Genomic DNA, 18749 nt, shown 5'->3' with positions numbered 1-18749 from the left:
TCCAGTACTACCGGGCTCAATTCTCTGGACTCCCTTCCAGCAGAAATTAGAAGAGTCAGATTTCAAAGAAATGACTGCACGGGTCTCATCCCTTCCGCTGACTTTTGACTGAGATGAATGGCGTTGGATCCTACCAATGTTTCCAGGTCCAAAATGGGGAGAAGTTGCCATTAGGCCTGATTCCCATCCACCCTACAGCCTGCCCCCTGTGGTTCTTTCTCCATACAGGTTCGACGACCACATGCGTAACCTTTCCTAGAGTCAACAGGTTTCCTTCTTTTGCTTTGCACAAACAGAGAAACTGGTAGGATCATGTATTTATTGCACACAAGACTGCATCTTTATCTCTAGGTTATTAGAAATAAACTGACTTTAAGGATTTTAAGTATGATGGATTGTTTCAGTGGCTCATTCCGCACATGCAGAATAATGCACTTTCAAACTGCTTTCAGTGCTCTTTGGAGCTGTGCGGAATAGCAAAATCCACTTGCAAACAGTTGTGAAGTATTGTCAAAGGCTTTCACGGCCGGAATCACTTGGGTGCTGTGTGGTTTCCGGGCTGTATGGCCGTGTTCTAGCAGCATTCTCTCCTGACGTTTCGCCTGCATCTGTGGCTGGCATCTTCAGAGGATCCTCTGAAGATGCCAGCCACAGATGCAGGTGAAACGTCAGGAAAGAATGCTGCCGTACAGCCCGGAAACCACACAGCACCCAGTTGTGAAAGTGGTTTGAAAACGCATTATTTTGTGTGTGCGGAAGAAACAACCGCAGAACAAATTGTTTTGAAGGCGGGGTTTCTCCGCCAAAAGCGGAAGGATGCATCTGAACCGATCGCATTAAAACCGGGCCATGGAAGTGACAGAACTATCGACGGAATTTCCTGTAATTTATGATCTACGCCATACCGGATCGATATACCGAAAACTGTTTTGACCCATATTTTTAAGGGTCAGGATGAAATAAAAGCCGATCGGTTAGCTGTCGACTGGCTTTAGAGACATACCATTCTATTGAAACCGGGTTCGACGACTGAACCTAAAATGGGGCTCAAATGAAACCCACCGCTGCGAATAAATAAAACATAAGGCTGGCCAGCTCGATATATCACCGCTTCTCCCCACCGGTAAATGAAAATTTCAATACGATTTCGTAGGAATTCGCTGAACATAGAACGAAAGGAACTAACCGCTGAACTCAAAGCTATGACCGGGAATTAAGCTCAATACTCGCGACTCCGGATCGCCGAAAGGGACTGTGGGGTGAAGCACCAGGGCTCAGGATTTGATGACTTTACAAACTGACTTTGTGACGAACAAGATTCGTTCTTGAAAGGCCAAAGGTTTGCCATTCTTTTCGGTTGGATGCATTTTTGCCAGGGTTAGAACGCTCACTATCTCTTCAAACACTTCGACTCTGGCACCTATGACTCAAAATGATAATAATATGCTTAAGCTTCGGAACAAAACCTGACGCGCCACTCTGGTGAACTGGTTCCAGAACTATCTATTGGATTTATCCGGTGGGATTCGCTTTTATCTATTCGAAACGCAAGAAAATTAAAGGTCAAACTTCGCCGGATGAAAGTTCTACTAACCTCACCCGCAAAGCGGTAACTACGGCGCTTCTACTGACTGAACGGACGCTTCCAGAAACACTTCGCATTGTATCCATTGTTAAAGGGGAAACCGCCGATATCGAAGGGTTTAAATATCGCCATACATGGCCACCTGGCGAAGATTTAATGAAAGACTAAAGATTGTTAGCCTTCGCTGGCTGGCGATGATTGGAATCAGCCCTGATACCTCTGGATTAAAGGAATCGATCCGAAGTATGTGATCTTATATTGCCCATCTGCCGTTGGTGGATTGCTTGTTTGGACGACCTGGTCATTTCTCTCACAGCGACGGTGAACTTATGGGAGCGCTTATTCCGATGAGTTCTTCCGTCTGGCGTTTGTTTCCGCCATTGGCAATGTTAATGCCGATAAAGGGAAGCGCGCGCCGGGTTCAAAACGACCGACATCACCGTATGGGAGAACCCACAAGGAGTACGCGTATGAAACACGGGATCTGGAACAGGCGCACTGGATACCAAGTTGCAAACAGATCCCATGATAAGGACGGCGGCATATTTCGAACCGGGTGGGAACATAAACTACCGGAATGTTTCCGGAACTGAATTTGCTTCACCGGCCGATGGCGTGCGAAGCCGTGGGGAATCATTTCTAAATTATCGAGCGCAGTTCCATTCGAAGACTGGGATTCTTCCGCACCCAGCTCAATTTAAAGAAGGCCCCATACCATTCCATTCCAGACTGCATCAGCAAACGTTTCGTGGAAGGTCATCCGATAAGGCTGTTTCAGGCCGAGCAGGAAGGGGTTGATATGCCGGACGCTGGAAACGATCCATACCGGTTACAAGGCCTGAAGGGCGACAGCGACGGCCGGGATCGAGGAACATTGCCGAACCGCAGCACGGGTTTGCGATGCAGGTGTACCTGACGACGTATGCGAAAACTCGAACCGTCCCAGCACCGGCCGAAAACCAATGTCGGCAAAGCCTCAGGGCCGGGCTGCGCTGATGGCGACTTTTCAAACATCTGGTACGCGGATCACCAACTTTCATGGGCCGCCAACAAAGCCCTGGGGGCGACGAAAACACTTTATCCGGGCTATTCATATGAGGCCGGCATCGCTCGCACTTCCGCTTTCTAAACAACCTTGCGAAACGCTTCATTTCCTTCAACAGCGGGGTTTTCGACCGATAAAACGATGATGAGCTGGAAGGCTTCATTCCCCTCCACTTTTTTGCCACCATATCCTCCGGCCTCCGGCGGCATGCTGGTGGGTTTCGGCTTCCCCGCTCGCGACACCGGCTTTATCGGGCGGAGTATATTCCACAAACTTTCGCCAGGCGGAGAACCATATGATAAATCTTCAGGAAACAGCTTCATCAAAACAAACCTATGGGAAATAACCGCCGCTCCAATCGCAAAGCAGGTTTGTTCAAAGCGGAACCGGGATGAACAAACATCATATTTTTTTTTTTTAGCGACGATACAAATTCCAGCATGGTTTTGTTTCATTCGGCTGGAGCGGTGGCGATTTTGAACCTTCAAAAACCATTTTCCACCTGGAAAAAACTCTCCGCAGATTTGCCGTCGAGCCAGCAACGACTCCTGGCGACCCCAGCAAGGGCACCCGACCAAAACCAACGCAGGTGGGTTTAATCTTCCTCTGCAGATCGCGACAGACCATAATCAAAACGAACAGCGAACTTCAAGAACTGCGATGTGCTGAACAACTTTAGGTACCTTCCTCCGTAACCAGGAACTCCCGGTTGGCCGGTTGCTGAGGCAGAGGGTTTCCGGTCCATTTCACTGTATCGAGAAGGAAAACTGGCTTTATAGTGGTTCGCCGGCCGGGCATGAACCAAAATTTATAAACCGAAAAAATGGGGCAACGCTGGAGAACATAACAGCGCAAAACTCAGAAGAAGGTTTGGTTACCGCACTATACCTCCACCATGGGAAGCTTCAAAGGGCGGCACGCTACTGCCGACACTAGCGCGGGCAAAGCTGCAGCCTCGGACAACAAAACACGATACTAGAGCTACGTGTTGGCATCAGAGCGCTACGCATCATGAAAACCATCCCTTTAACCTGGCTTCGAGCGGTTTTAAACAAAATGAAGCACCAGCTCACTACCTCAGGAATGGCTGGAAATTTCATCATCCTTCTTCGCTTCGAAGGCACCCTCCCCGTCAGCACCGCTGCAGAAATGGTAGCGAGCCGGGGGGGGGACACCCTGCAACTCCGGGCTTCGCTTCAACTTCATGGGGCATATGCACCCTCTAAGATAGGCAGGAACGGACGGTCGCCAGGAGCGAGCACGCTATCGCGAAGGGCTTTCCACTACCCTCCGCCTCCTACCGGACGTCGCGCAGGAGACGAGAGAACCTCAAACTCAGATCGAGACTTCTAAATTCCATCATTTCTAAACATGCGACCAGAAGCCGCTGATGACGATAGAGGAATTCTGATTCAATTATCGAACGCCAGGAACTCTATCGTTATCTAAACGGTCCGCTGGAACAAATCGGCGTTGTTGGTGGAAGGTGGAAGTAGGGAATCGAACTTAGGTTCTCCAGATTACAGATACCTTTCACTGACTCCAGCTTCCACCGAGCGTAAACGGCTGATCACAAAAGAAAAGAACAATTTGAAGTGCTAAAGCCATTATCACCAAGGAATGCGCCATGCGAAGCGCGAAACACAAACTTAATGATTTCCCGGAATATTCTTCAAGAATCGTGATACTTTAACAGCCCACTTCGAAACTTATAATGCGTGACGCCAAGTCTCAAGAAGGATCCATAAATGTCACAATAAATCGAGGAGATATTCACGATGAGCTCTCTCCGTTTCCCGCGGACAAAACATACGTTCGCTATATACATACCGAATATACGGACCCTCGCCATGGATGCCAGAAATACCGATGCGCGTAAATACCGAAATCGCTTCCTCTACCGCGCAGGCGGCCTCTCGCTCTGGGAATGATTTCACGAGCACCGAACTGCCGCTACGCCAAAATCGAACGGAGTCATCGCAGAACCGGTGTAAATTATTCAGAACTGGCTTGCGGCTCAAACTTCCTAAAATACTATGACGGTTTCGCGCGGTTCAGTACTTAGATTGGTTCTGGGCGATGGTTTCAAATGCCGGCGGGCTCTTTCTCGAACAGCCTGGAAAAATATAACAACCAACAGCAATGGATCACCCGGAGCGGAATCGTAGGATTCCTCTGATTAAAGGCAGTTACCCATTGTACGGCGTGACCGGTACGTTGCCGTGATTTTTTTACCTGGATTCACAGCCCTCCTCTCAGCAATGGCGATAGAAACGGAAGCAGTCTAACAGCAGGTGTGGCCGGCGTCAGTGGCGACCTAACGCTTCGTGCGATCATTTCTCGCTCAGGACTGATGAGCGCCCAATGACTCGATCCTTGCCACAGCCTCTCCCAGGAATGCCCAGCCCCAGAATGCCCGCCTCTATCGCATTCCTTCGTGCCGCTTGCCCCATTGGCTTTCAGCCACAGTTTGAATCCCACCAACATGGTTACCTGTTACTAAAATTTTTGGAACCCACCACTGGATCCCCACATCCTCTTCCTTCTGGATAAGGTGCTCTCCTCCAACTGAACTAGCTCTTCGTCCAATGGAAGAGCCCCTTCAATGGAGGAAGGGCTGCAAATGTGAAATTTAAAGGATGGCGGGGTGTAAATCTTTTAATTAATAATTTAATTAACTTTCTGAATGGGGTCGTAGGATGCGGGGAAGGAGCCACCCTGGAATCTTGCTCATTGGACGCTTCCCAAAGAATTTATGTTCCTGGCCAGGACCATTGAATTGTACTGACCAAGTCCATGCATGTAATAACTAAGAGTGGCAGAGTGGCTTTTTGTATGCACCAAAGTTTTGGTTCAGTTTCCTGTACAATCACATCCCTGGACTTTCTTTCAGGCTCAGGCATATACCCATCAGCATTGCATTCTGTGGTACAGGTCGTTTCCCCACTTACCTGCTGCTGTGCGCTACTCTCCCCAAGTAGTGCGGGGTCCCCCGGCACTCCCCACTAATTGCCAGGGGTGGCGACAACGCAGAAATGCCGCCTGACGCTGCGTATGTCAAAGGCGCCTCAGTGCTTTAAGCATCATTCCTGGTGCTCCTCAAAACGGTGCCTTTTGATGACCCAGCGCCAGAAGCCGAGATGCGTCAGGAAAACCGAGCGCGCTAATTCATTCGAAATGATGCGGCCACGGCTGAAAGTATGGCATGCAGGCAGAGGGTGGTCGAGGGAAGTGGGGAAACGACCACAGTCATGTCAGCAGCTCATACATCAGAGTATCATGTGTGCCAGCAGGTGGTCAACTGACCCACAACAACATTATGTGGGTATGCTCTTCGTGTGATAAGCAGATAGAGAAAGTCATTCTGTGACATCTGTCTTGGGTCACAGAGGAGCTTCCTGGATCTAGATCAGGGGTCAGCAACCTTTACCACCCAAAGAGCCATTTGGACCCGTTTTCCATGGCCCTGAAGATCTACCGAGCCGGAGAGGCAGCTCCACATGGAGCCACCTCTGGTTCGGCCCCTCCACTCACCTTTCCTTCCAGCTGTAGCTGGAGGGCTGGAGGACAACGCCACCATACCCTCCGACCTCCGAAGATACATGCGCCTTCAGAAGAACCACATGTGACTCCAGAGCCTCAGGTTGCAGACCCCTGATCTAGATAATTCACCCCGTAAATAAGGAGGTGAGGTTTACATAAAGATATTTGAAGAATGATTCACACAATTGTTTGTTTTGTCACATAGGTGAACTTTACCTTTTCTCCTGGGGATCCCATAGGTCCAGTTTGTCCTGGACTCCCTATAGTGCCCTGAAATCAGATAAATCAGTTTTATATATTTGTAGGTTTTAATCCCCCCCCCCCATAAAATCATAACAACATTGTAAAGCAAAAGAATAGGACTGAGAATGGAATTGAACTTGATTATAATTCTAAATATAAATATACAGAGTCAACGGAGTTATACCAGAGATGTTCTGTAAGGGCATAAAATGATCAACTGATATTCAGTCACAATTATTATTATATTCCAAATATTCTGTTTGGTTTTGTTCTGTTCTATTCTATATATTTCTAAATAAATATTATAAACATTCTGTTCTAAATATTTTCCCCCAAATTATAAAATCTATCAGGTTATACGTTTCTTCTACCCTTGAGTGCAAATATATTTGAGTTTTTAAATGGGCAAGCCGCTTCAAGAATATAACAATTGAGGATGTGTAGTTTCTATTTGCACTTGTGCATATTTAAAACCTCAAATATATTTGCGCTGGAGGATATAAGAAGCTTATACTTGTTAAATTTTCAGGAGAGACTTTGCCTATCAGTCTCAATACACCATATTATTTTAGAATGTCCCTTTTTAGATTATCTTAAAAAATATTGGTGATTCTTTTACAACTTAGAGCAGTGGTGGCGAACCTATGGCACGGGTGCCAGAGGTGGCACTCAGGGCCCTCTCTGTGGGCACGCGTGCACAGAGTTCATCTTGTGGGGGGGTGAAAATTGCCCCCCCCCACACACACATCTAGGCTGGCCTGGGCTACTGGGCACGACATGTAGGTAACCCTGTTCTGTTTAACCTCACTGATTTTCATGGGAAGAACTAAAGCACAATCCTTTACCTAGGAGTAAGCTCAGTTGCTGACAATGGGGCTTGCTTCTAAACCCTCATAGGGTCGTGATTCACCCATTTGAAGCGTTTCATGATTGCTTCAAAGCAAAGCCACCGACTACCCCCAAGCTTACTCCCAAGTAATGCGCGCCTTGGAGCCAACCATTTTTCTAAACTAAAACCTCAGTATTCAGGTTAAATTGCTGCGTTGGCACTTTGTGATATAAATAAGTGGGTTTTGGGTTGCAGTTTGGGCACTCTGTCTCAAAAAGGTTCGCCATCACTGACTTAAAGATTCCATCCATAAAGAATCTGTGATCCAATTCTTGTCTGTGATTCAATTCTTGTTGAAAGATGGTGATTCTAATACCACTAGTACTGTCTCTAGATTTTTAGTAGAAATGTGTAAAGTTAAATCTAATAATAAATGAATTGTATATACTAAATTTATTGTAGTGTTTATCTAATATGCTACGTAGTACGTCTTTACTAATGGCCTATTGAAGTCTTATTGATTGCATTGTTCCCTTACTGGTATGCCAATAAAGGCTGAGACTGAGAGAGGGATATACACTACACTGTGAAACTGCACACTGACTATGCAAAAGCCCAAGTCCTTGCTTTGAGAAACTGGAAGGAAGAGGCACAAGAGGAAGTAATATAAACCAATAATTATATAAAAAGCAAAGTAAGCAAGAGACAAAGGTGGAAATTGGAAGGCTACTACAGGAACGAAGAGTTGTTGACAACAAAACTATCTATCGAAACACAAAAATATTATATTACATTTAAGAGGATGCTTTTCAGATCTACGCCCTTCCCTCTTAGTACACAGATAACTGAGAGAACAGTTTTTAATCACTGTCCACATACCGGTATTCCATCTGTACCAGGTTTCCCAGGAAAGCCGTCAAGTCCCGGTTCTCCCTGAATAAAGGAGCAGAAAGATAATTCAGTTCATCGTTGGAGCTTTAATCAAATGGGTCACTTGGGAAGAATTAAGCATGGCAGTTAACAGCTAAAATGTGTAACATATACATTCAGACAAACTCAGTCTGAATGATAAGGAAATTATTTTCTACCCATCTATGTGGAAGAAGAGGAACATGGGAAGGCTAACACTGGCTGTAGTCCGTCCACACAAGTCCATCTTTACGATTGACTACACTTCTGTCTTCAAATCACAGACTGCAAAATATTAACACAGCAGTTTGAAGATTGCTATTCCCAGACCATTATTTAGAGCAGGACTCTGAGAGATGGCATAAAAAATTTCCCAAATAAATAAACAAACATTTCCAGAATTTCCGCTAAACTGTCCGTAAAGTGCCGTGGTGGCGAACCTTTGGCACTCCAGATGTTATGGACTACAATTCCCATCAGCCCCTGCCAGCATGGCAAATTGGCCTTGCTGGCAGGGGCTGATTGGAATTGTAGTCCTTAACATCTGGAGTGCCAAAGGTTCGCCACCACTGCTATAGTGCAATCTGGGTACAATTTTTGTCTTCCTATTGCAGAATAACGTTCAGAATTTCTGGGGGGCTTTCCGGATCAGAACTGGTTTATGGGGGTCATGTATGAAGAGCTGTGCACTTCTATAACGTCATGGAATAATTATAATTTTTACTTCTTTGAAATGACCCATCCATAAACTTGACAGTTTAAAGACTACATAACTCATAAAGCAGTGTGACTGTGATTAACCACTGCAATGTAGCAAAATTATGAATATACCAAACAAGAGATCTCAAATGCAACTGTAAGATAGATTGGCAGATAGAATGGATTTCCTACAGCAGTCCGGCAGTCTCTGGATTGAATAAGGAAAAGCCATGTCGTTCTTTTCCAAATCCAGCGTTAGATGAATTGAGAAATCAACAGTTCTGTACACATGGCTGATATATTAAATATACAATATAGTTTATTAATACCTTGTCCCCACGGGGTCCCTTTTCTCCTCTTTCTCCCTGCAAACCCTAAAAAGGAATAAAAATGAAAAGAAATTACAGGTTCTCTGTTTCTGTCTGTCACCACATAAAGCAAAGCCTGAATTAATCAGTAAAATGCCAGTATATTGAACACAACTCTGAACAGCATATTCAAGTGCCATAAAAGGGAAATCTGGATTTAGGGATCTGCCAAGGAGTTATCTGGAATGCACAAGAAAAGTTATTCTGAAGGAATCTCTTCATCTCTTTTCTCACAATACTAGAACCAGGGGGCATCCATTAAAAATGCTGGGGGGGTGGGGAATTAGGACTAATAAAAGGAAACACTTCTTCACGCAACGTGTGATTGGTGTTTGGAATATGCCGCTACAGGAGGTGGTGATGGCCACTCACCTGGATAGCTTTAGAAAGGGCTTGGACAGATTTATGGAGGAGAAGTCGATCTATGGCTACCAATCTTGATCCTCCTTGATCTGAGATTGCAAATGCCTTAGCAGACCAGGTGCTCAGGAGCGGGAGCAGCAGAAGGCCATTGCTTTCACATCCTGCACGTGAGCTCCCGAAGGCACCTGGTGGGCCACTGCGAGGAGCAGAGTTCTGGACTAGATGGACTCTGGTCTCATCCAGCAGGCTAGTTCTTATGTTCTTACATGCAAACCAAGGATCATCAAGACACCTTTGGAATTTTGAGACAGGGTAGTGAGCACCATCCCATAATGGTACTTCAGGAGGCGGAGCCAAATCCAACATGGCTGCCTCAGGAGGTGGAGCCAAAACAGAATATGTGCTTCCTCACACTTTGTGGAAAGAAGGAAATCATGGAAAGGGAATGAAACCACACATTGACTAAGGAAAAGCCATGACCTTACAGCCCTTCAGATCCTACACTGGGGAAAAACTTGCATTTGAAAGACAACAGCCAATAACAAGCTCTGCCCGACAACAGTTTCTGAAAAGGTATTAAGGGAAATGCTGGTGGTCATCCTGGCACCCTCGAGCCCCAAGTTGGGGGACCCTGATAAAGTGCATTGCAGAGGGTTGGACTTGGTGGCCCTTGGGGTCTCTTCCAACTCTATGGCCCTTTCCGCACGGACCCTATACAGCGCCCTATGGATGGCAAAAACGCCATCCCTAGGGAGCTGTTCGCAGCCGCGCCACCCTCGCTCCTCCCCAGCGGTGCGAAGCCGCCATTTTCCCACCTCGCTCCCCGAGCAAGGTTTTTGGGAAACAGCGGCTTCCAGCTGCGGCTGGAAGGCGCCATCCCTCCCTCCCTTTCCCGATCATCTTACCTTCCCTGCAACCCTTTGGCGCGTCGCCGAGGCCTGGGGACATGCCACCCCTGCCCTGCGACTCCAGAGAGGTCACGCAGGGCAGGGGGCGTGTCCCCTGGCCTCGGCGACATGCCGGACGGTCGCAGGGAAGATACGTCGATTGGGTGACAGCGCTCCACGGCGCCGTCTTCCCTGTCGTTACTGGGACTGTTCGTGCGACCGGTCCCGGGGGGGTTGGGTCGGTGTCATCTATATCCTGTAGAACTGAAGAACTTGTGTGTGCATCACAGCCTTGTAGCATATGTATGTTTGCACAGTATGGACACTCACTGTCCAGCCCACTTTCCAGAACCTGAATTAGTTTTACAAATCACAGTGTGTGTACTTGGGATGTGGATGTAGCCAGGAAATATATGGCAGCTAAAGTCAACCCAAAAAACAATGAATGCCATGACTTACGGGAGCTCCGACATAACCTTGACGTCCTGGGGGCCCTGGCTGACCATCAGCTCCCTAGCCAGAAACACAAAAAAGAACAGTCACACTTAAGATCCTAATGGAAACTTGTGCTAGATTTATTTTTTTACAACACAGGAGAACAAATTGCATCTTCTCTTCTGTCATTGAAATATTCAATATTGTGTTTAAAGGCTAATTTCACAACCCAATGAGTTATTTTATGTAAGAGCAAAAACACAATTTCTTTGCTTAATAAGCAAACCAACTGGATCTAAAAAATGCGGAGTGGCCAGAGTTAGCCAGTTGCAAGCTGCCCAGCCTGGCAACTATACCCACTGGGGGGGCCAGCAAGCACCTAGGGATAAGAGTGTACCACCCATAGGGCCTTTCGGTCATGCCCCCCCAAGTGACGCATGCCACCCACACGATGAAACAGCGTGCTCCCAAGCCGCCCATTGAGACACCCAGCCCCCCTCCTGGACTCCCTGCAGATTGGCTTCTGCTCTCCCGAGGAGAGCAGGGATGGTGCCCCACCTACCTGAGCTCCCTGAAGGCTGGCTTCGGCCATCCTCCTTCCCCTCCCCTGCCCTCCCTGCTGGCTCCCATAAGTGGGGCACAGAGAGTTGGGTAGGGTGGGGGTGCAGGGAGCTGGGGGGGAGGTGCAGGGAGCTGACCATGCCCCCGGGTGCCATTTAGGTCTGGTACACCACTGCCTGCGGAGAAACATTCATGGTAATGCCTGGTGCAGCTAAGTCATTGAGGGAGGAGGTGCCCTCTCTTGCTGACCTGTACCCACCCCCGGGGCCTGTTTGCTCCCAGAGGGAAGGACTGTTGACTGGGTGACTGCCAGGTCAAGTGGGAGGGAGTGGCCAAACAGGAGGGAGTGGTGAGTGGCAGGTGAGCTAGTGAGCTGGCGGGAGGGCAGGGCAAGCAAGCAACAGTGAGCAGCAAGCGAGCTGGCCTACGCAGGGTGCAATTAGTAAAGGACGTTCCATTTTGTTTTATCATGTTGTATATTGCCCTGAGCCCCAAGAGGATGGGTGGGGTAATGAATGAATGAATGAATGAATGAATGAATGAATGAATGAATGAATGAATGAATGAATGAATGAATGAATGAATGAATGAATGAATGAATGAATGAATGAATGAAAATTTGGGGCTAAGTTTCAGGAATATGAAAGGCTCTTGGGATGAGCGTTTTTAGGCTCTATCGGGGTCTTCGAATACCCAACCAGCTGCCATCTTATTATCATGTTTTATTATAATTAATCTGTTCATGTTTTAAGCTAATTTATTATAAGTGTGTATGTTTAATGTTTTAATCATAATGCATGTAAGCCGCCCTGAGCTGGCATCAGTTAAGAAAGGGGAGGGCACTAAATTAAATTAAATCAAGTCACTCAGGAAAAGAATCCTGTCAATAGTAAATCAACCAATAAATGTAGACATTCTAGCAACAAAGTCCGACAACAGCGAAAAGAGGCAGAGGTCCTCCTCGGAAGCCTTCCACAAAAATTTAAGTCCAGTCACTCAAAGTTCATCAGGAAGGGTGGCCTCCATCTTGACTATGATCATCTTTAAATGAATGGTCATCTGCTCACCTTCGGCCCTGCTGGTCCTGGAAGTCCAGCCGCTCCAGGAAGTCCCGGCTCACCCTCAAAACGAAAGAAAGAAATGTTGCCATCAATTATTCACTCTTCGGCATCCTTTCAAGCTCAAATGATAGCCGGACCCTTCTAGGAGGCATAAGGCCTCAGGACCAGATTAGATGATATTCTGGAGGGTCCATAGATTGGTTTCCATGGCGATTTTCCGATGGACTGGTTTCATGGTTCCCTGACTTGGGCCCCATGTTGGTGGAAGAAAAGCAAGCTTGTTCAATAAATAAAATTTCCTAAACAATTTTTTTAAGCATCCTGGGGATTTGGTTGAGGACCAAGCAGAGGGGGTAATCCCCAGCACTCACCATTTTCACAATTTTGCCCAGAGTTGCTATTTGGTCAGTCGAGGGAAACACACAATAACCTTTTTCGGTTATTCTGATTTTAGCGCTCCTATCTTACATTCCAGTAGAGCACACTACACACAATCCTGTTATGAGAATAAAACATAGGAAGAGCCCTGCTGGATCAGATTAGTGCTTCATGCTGTCCAGCATCCTATTTTGCACAGTGGCCAACCTGTCCTTTGGGAGGACCAGCAACAGGGCATAGGTGGATTCCACACAACACGAATATAACATCTTTGGGACATTATAAATAGTGTTTTGGGGAAGAGCTTTGCACTTTTCCCTAAAATGAGTTCAGTGCCCTCCATTGTTTTTGGAAGAAGAAGAAGAAGAAGAAGAAGAAGAAGAAGAAGAAGAAGAAGAAGAAGAAGAAGAAGAAGAAGAAGAAGAAGAAGAAGAAGAAGAAGAAGAAGAAGAAGAAGAAGAAGGAGAAGGAGAAGAAGGAGAAGAAGGAGAAGAAGAGGAGGAGGAGGAGGAGGAGGAGGAGGAGGAGGAGTTTGGATTTATATCCCCCTTTCTCTCCTGCAGGAGACTCAAAGGGGCTGACAATCTCCTTGCCCTTCCCCCCTCACAACAAACACCCTGTGAGGTAGGTGGGGCTGAGAGAGCTCCAAGAAGCTGTGACTAGCCGAAGGTCACCCAGCTGGCATGTGTGGGGGTGTACAGGCTAATCTGAATTCCCCAGATAAGCCTCCACAGCTCAGGCGGCAGAGCTGGGAATCAAACCTGGTTCCTCCAGATTAGATACACAAGCTCTTAACCTCCTTCGCCACTGCTGCTCCTAATCTGGAAAACCGGGTTTGATTCCTCGCTCCTCCACCAAGCAGCAGACTCTTATCGGGGGAACCAGATTTGTTTCTCCACTCCTACATTCCTGCTGAGTAACCTTGGGCTAGTCCCAGTCCTCTCTGAACTCTCTCAGCCCCACTGAACTCACAAGGCATCTGTTTTGGGGAGAGGAAGGGAAAGGAGTCTGTAAACCCCCTCTGAGTCTCCTTACAAGACAGAAGGTGGCGTATAGATCCAAACTCTTCTTCTCTTCTAACGAATGGCAATACCAGTTTCCCTTCCTGCATCCAAAAGTAATTAATCTGTATGAGCTGCCTGTTGATTTGGCCTAAATCGGGACTGCTGCACCGTCCTTTGTCTGTGCCGCCGTTCAAACGGCCGCCTTAATCCCCCGACACTCGATATGCGCTGATTTGCAGCATCTGCCTTACGCAACGCAGAAAAGCTGATTACGAGGCCGAGAAATAAAAGCTTACCACCTCTCCTCTGGCACCATCTCGCCCTGGGATGCCAGGTGCACCGAGGGATCCCTGAAATAATAATGATCATAACAACATTAGCGGGCAGCCATCGTCAGCATAGAATTAGCACCAGCAGAAAGCACAGCGGTTGGAATAACCTACAAGGCGAGAGGAATCATTTCCCCTCGAGCATCATTCATTTGCAGTCTCCAAGGAGGAGGGCTCAGGGTTCCCAAACTCAATTTCTGGTATTAAAAATTTCATTACTGGCTAAATGGCTGTCAGTGTGACAAGCGGGGACCACCATCTTGGCTTCACTCGGCTTGGATCTTTTTCGTCCGCCAGGACTGGGTCGACTCCAAAATGCTCGCCGTCATTTTGGCCCGTTTCTCCTCCACACTGCAGATGTCAGATGGCATATTTGAGCACAATCCCTCACAATACTGTACTGATACTATTTGAGCTACTGGACAGCCATTGGTTATTTCTGCAGCTTGTGGGTTAAGAGTCCAAAATGGTCTGTCACATTTAGTTAACGGGTGTTGGTGATTGGGAAAAAAATCTCCTGATAAGTGGGAAGTCTCCAGAGGTGGGATCCAGGAGGTTCTCACAGGTTCCCGAGAGGAAGTTACTAATTATTTGTGTGTGCTGAGAGGGGGGTGACTAATTGGTGATTTTGCCACGTGATTTTTGCCTTAGTTACACACCTCCTCTCAGCAGTTGCGCGCAGAACTTGAAGCAGTCTAGCAGGAGGTGCACCGGTGTGCGTGGCAGCCTGTGCCTGCATGCATTCGTTTCCCGCCCAAGGACCGGCACAGTGGCTGTGTCCGTGCCACAGCCCCGCCCAGGAATGCCCCGCCCCGGAATGCCTGGCCATGCCCCCGTCGCAGCCCACCCAGCCCCATTGGCACTACGCCACAATTTGAATTCCACCACCATGGGAACCTGTTACTAAAATTTTTGGATCCCCCCACTCTTTCTCTGATTGTTTGCTTTTTGAATAATAACCAAACTATGTAGACTATAAGAGCCATGCATAGAGATCTCAGCCCTTTAAAATTTATATATAAAAGGTAAACAGGTAGAGACCGAAAGTGGCTCAGAATCATGCAGGACGCGAGGGGTTAAGTGTTCTTGCACACAATGGTCCATTCTGTACCACTCAAATAAGACGTCTGGGGAACGTCTAAAAAAGAGGGAACTTCTTAATTTCACTCCGCACACCCAAAATAAGGTGTCCTGAGGACACCTTTTTAAAAAGCCGTATTTTATTTATTTTCCAGATAACACAGGCATTAGAGGAGCCTTTTCCTGCCTGACCATTTTGCTCTCTGGTCAGTTTCAACCTCAGCTTGCACCAGGAACCAAGACACTTCTGTTGCCTGGAAACTTGGAGGAAACCGTGCAACATTTGCTAGGACAGTGATGGCGAACCTTTTCGAGACCAAGTGCCCAAAATGCAACTCAAAACCCACTTATTTATCGCAACGTGCCAATGCGGCAATTTAACCTGAATAACCCCCTTGAACAGGGGCCAGCCTGCTGTAGCCTCTAGCAAGTCCCACATGCGCCGCTCTGCACCTCTCTAGCATCTTTGCTGCCTCTGCCCCTCCCCGTGGCAGCAGCCACCTGGAGCACAGGCACCAGGCCCGCCAGCCTCCTTCTCGCTGTGGTGCACGCACATCAAGTCCAGTGGCCCAGGCCAGCCTAGATAGGGGGCCAATTCCCCCCCACATGACAAACTCTGTGCATGCGTGCCCACAGAGAGGGCTCTGAGTGCCACCTCTGGCACCCGTGCCACAGGTTCGCCACCACTGTGCTAGGAGATACTTAGGAAAAGCACGATCCAAGTACCATATTATTATCACTCTCAGTATTCTTTGGTTTCTGTTCTGAGTCTGGAAGCGACCGTCTATTTTTCTCACTAGCTGTTTCCGCTGTTCTGACTCACGGTTTACCTTTTCTCCTCTCTCCCCCATCAGCCCAGGTAAGCCTTGGAGTCCTCGTTCACCCTAATACAGAAGATAAAGGAAAAAAAATATGAAATGCAGCTCAGTTCCAAAATGGCGGCTGGTATACCGCCATAAGCAAGAAATTCCATTCTTTAAAAGAAAGCAAAAAACAAGTGCTAGAAAGCTGCACTAGTCTTTTTTTTCAAATCAAATGGACAAATCTCAGGATGCCCAATCTGATGAGAACAGGAGAGAAGCCCTCCTTGGTCAGACCAATGGTCTATCTCAGGGGTCTGCAACCTGCGGCTCTTCAGATGTTCATGGACTAAAATTCCCATCATGGACTAAATGTTCATGGACTAAAATTCCCATGCTGGCAGGGGCTGATGGGATTTGTAGTCCATGAACAGCTGGAGAGCCGCGGGTTGCAGACCCTTGGTCTATCTAGTCCAGCATCCTGTCTCTCACAGTGACCAACTAATTCTTCTGGAGGTCCAACAGGAGGACATAGAGACCAAGGCCTTTTCCTGCCAAAAACGTTCAGATGAACGTGCTGGGTCAGACCAGTGATCCATCTAGTCCAGCATCCCGTCTCACACAGTGGTATCCAGCAGGGCTCTTCTGATGTTTTATTTTTTGTCAGGGGAAGACCTCAGTGCCCAGCTGTTGGACCTCCAAAAGAATTTGTTGAGACAGGATGCTGGATTAGATTGCTGTTTGCATTGTCCTATAATTTTGCAATTCCGAGTCCTGTTGCACTGGGCATTTGGTTGTCTTCCTGCTGCCTTACTATACTGCTTTATCCTACAATCCCCCGCGAGTCCCAGCAATTAATAAATTAAATGCACAAATTGTCATGTGATTGCCATATGCACACACAATGGCAATCGTTTTAGGTGTTTCGGCTGAAAAAGAACCTTTCCCGGGCACTTTACATTTTACTTCAAAGGACATTTTCAATGGAGGAATATTTCATTCAAGTAAGTAACTGGACTCTGGGACTGTCCATCTGTCTTTCTCCCAGCCTACCTAGATTTTGTATTGCTGGCTTGTTTGTCTCTATTATTAATTCGTTCAGCCTCCGTAAGAATTAACATCCACCTTAAAGCACAAAGGAATTTCATATGTTAATAAGCTTTGGCTTCCTCTCATCCTAAAACTGGGATCAGTAACTTTTTGGCGGGAATGAATCCCAGTTCCAAACCTATCATTTAGCCACCAATGTGACTTATCCTCAAAAAGAGGCAGAGGAAGCAAAAAAGATATTTCATGAATTAAAGATAAAAAAACCTGTTAGTGTGTGACAGAGTATCCTGGCAAAGGAAACCTCGGCAGAATTTCAGCTTGCTTAGCTTAGTTATTGAGACCATCAAGGACTACAGGCAGGTAATTGATCTTGCCTCTGCTCACCAGTTTCAGTGTGGAAAAAGTCCCTGCAGCATTCACTTCTAAACTGATGGGAATAATTTTAGTAGAGACATCCACAGAGGGTGATAAAATCAGTCACACCTGAGAACATTCTCTTTTCAGTCTGTTATTTTTCCTACCTCATTCCCACTCAAAGGTGTACGCATGTCATCATCGACAACATTCGGCATAGATTAGAAATTAGCATGACCCCAATGGAGTCGCATCAAACACAAAATACCGGGACAGTTTTAAGGAGTCTTCAAAAGGAATTATTCACATAAATGATTGGTCCAGTCCTAGGCCCCCATACTTAAAAATCCTCAAATTAAAAGTAAAGATGACTATGCCCATTAAATATTGGATCAAAAGCCATTATGCAGCTGGCCTTGAAAATCTTTTAACACACCTAAAAAGGGATCATCATGGGTCCCAATGGTTCCGGGCAAAGGTGGGATCCAGCAGGTTCTCACCAGTTCCTGAGAGTGGGTTACTAATTACTTGTGTGTGCCGAGAGGGGGTTACTAATTGGGTCCGCTTTTCCATCTCTACACCCTCGCCTTCCCGAGAGGCATTCTGCCTTTGAACGTGAAGGTTCCATACAGCAATTGCGACTAATAATGTAACTCCCTGAACTGGGTTAATCCCTTCCAGGTATTGCAATTCATGGATTCTCAGCCTTTCGTACCTTTTATCTCACCAGTCTCTATCAAAGAACCTGTGTGCTTCACCATTGCTGTGTTCAGATTTGTGAGTTGGGGCATTTTCTATAATGTGATGATGATTTAGAAATGACCTAGTGCAAAAAAAATTGGGGGGGGTTGTGGTGGGGTGGCTGCCCATGGGGGGGCATCCAACTCAGGTTTTGTCCAGGGCTCAGATTTGCCGAGGTACGCCTCTGCCCCCTTTGCTGAGGGGGGGGGCTCACGAGGGAACCTGTTACGAAAATTTTTGGATCCCACCACTGGGTTCCGGGTAATTTTATAGAAATTAATTCAACTCAGAATTTCATTCAACTCTTTATTACTCTCTGAAGAAAGATCCATCCTGGGAACTATCAGACAGAGACTTATGGACCTGGAATGTCCCCTGCCTATTTTGGCATTCGAAATCAATTGGGGGTTATGGCCCATTATTTCCCTACTTTAAAGAGTCCCACACAGAGAAGAGCTTTTACCTTGGCATTTCTGTGTAGTGGC

At 47.0% G+C, this 18749-nt stretch overlaps 1 protein-coding gene across 1 annotated transcript in view; it reads right to left on the bottom strand.

The window, feature by feature from the left end:
• Positions 1-4071: 4071 nt before the first annotated feature.
• Positions 4072-18749, bottom strand: part of LOC125439476 (collagen alpha-1(XXII) chain-like) — a 34613-nt gene continuing 19935 nt past the window's right edge. The window contains exons 5-13 of the mRNA XM_048508577.1: positions 16150-16203; positions 14207-14260; positions 12535-12588; positions 10931-10984; positions 9183-9227; positions 8125-8178; positions 6390-6443; positions 4692-4746; positions 4072-4196 (exon numbers count right to left, since the gene is read on the bottom strand). Of these exons, the coding sequence (XP_048364534.1) occupies positions 4072-4196; positions 4692-4746; positions 6390-6443; positions 8125-8178; positions 9183-9227; positions 10931-10984; positions 12535-12588; positions 14207-14260; positions 16150-16170 (516 nt within the window). The 5' untranslated portion in view covers positions 16171-16203. The remainder of the gene's footprint in view (positions 4197-4691; positions 4747-6389; positions 6444-8124; positions 8179-9182; positions 9228-10930; positions 10985-12534; positions 12589-14206; positions 14261-16149; positions 16204-18749) is intronic.

The sequence above is a fragment of the Sphaerodactylus townsendi genome, linkage group LG09 (assembly GCF_021028975.2).
Source record: "Sphaerodactylus townsendi isolate TG3544 linkage group LG09, MPM_Stown_v2.3, whole genome shotgun sequence".
In the NCBI taxonomy this organism is placed as follows: Eukaryota; Metazoa; Chordata; class Lepidosauria; order Squamata; family Sphaerodactylidae; genus Sphaerodactylus; species Sphaerodactylus townsendi.
Note: the sequence above shows the minus strand (reverse complement) of the source record. Positions and strands in the feature narration are given on the sequence as shown.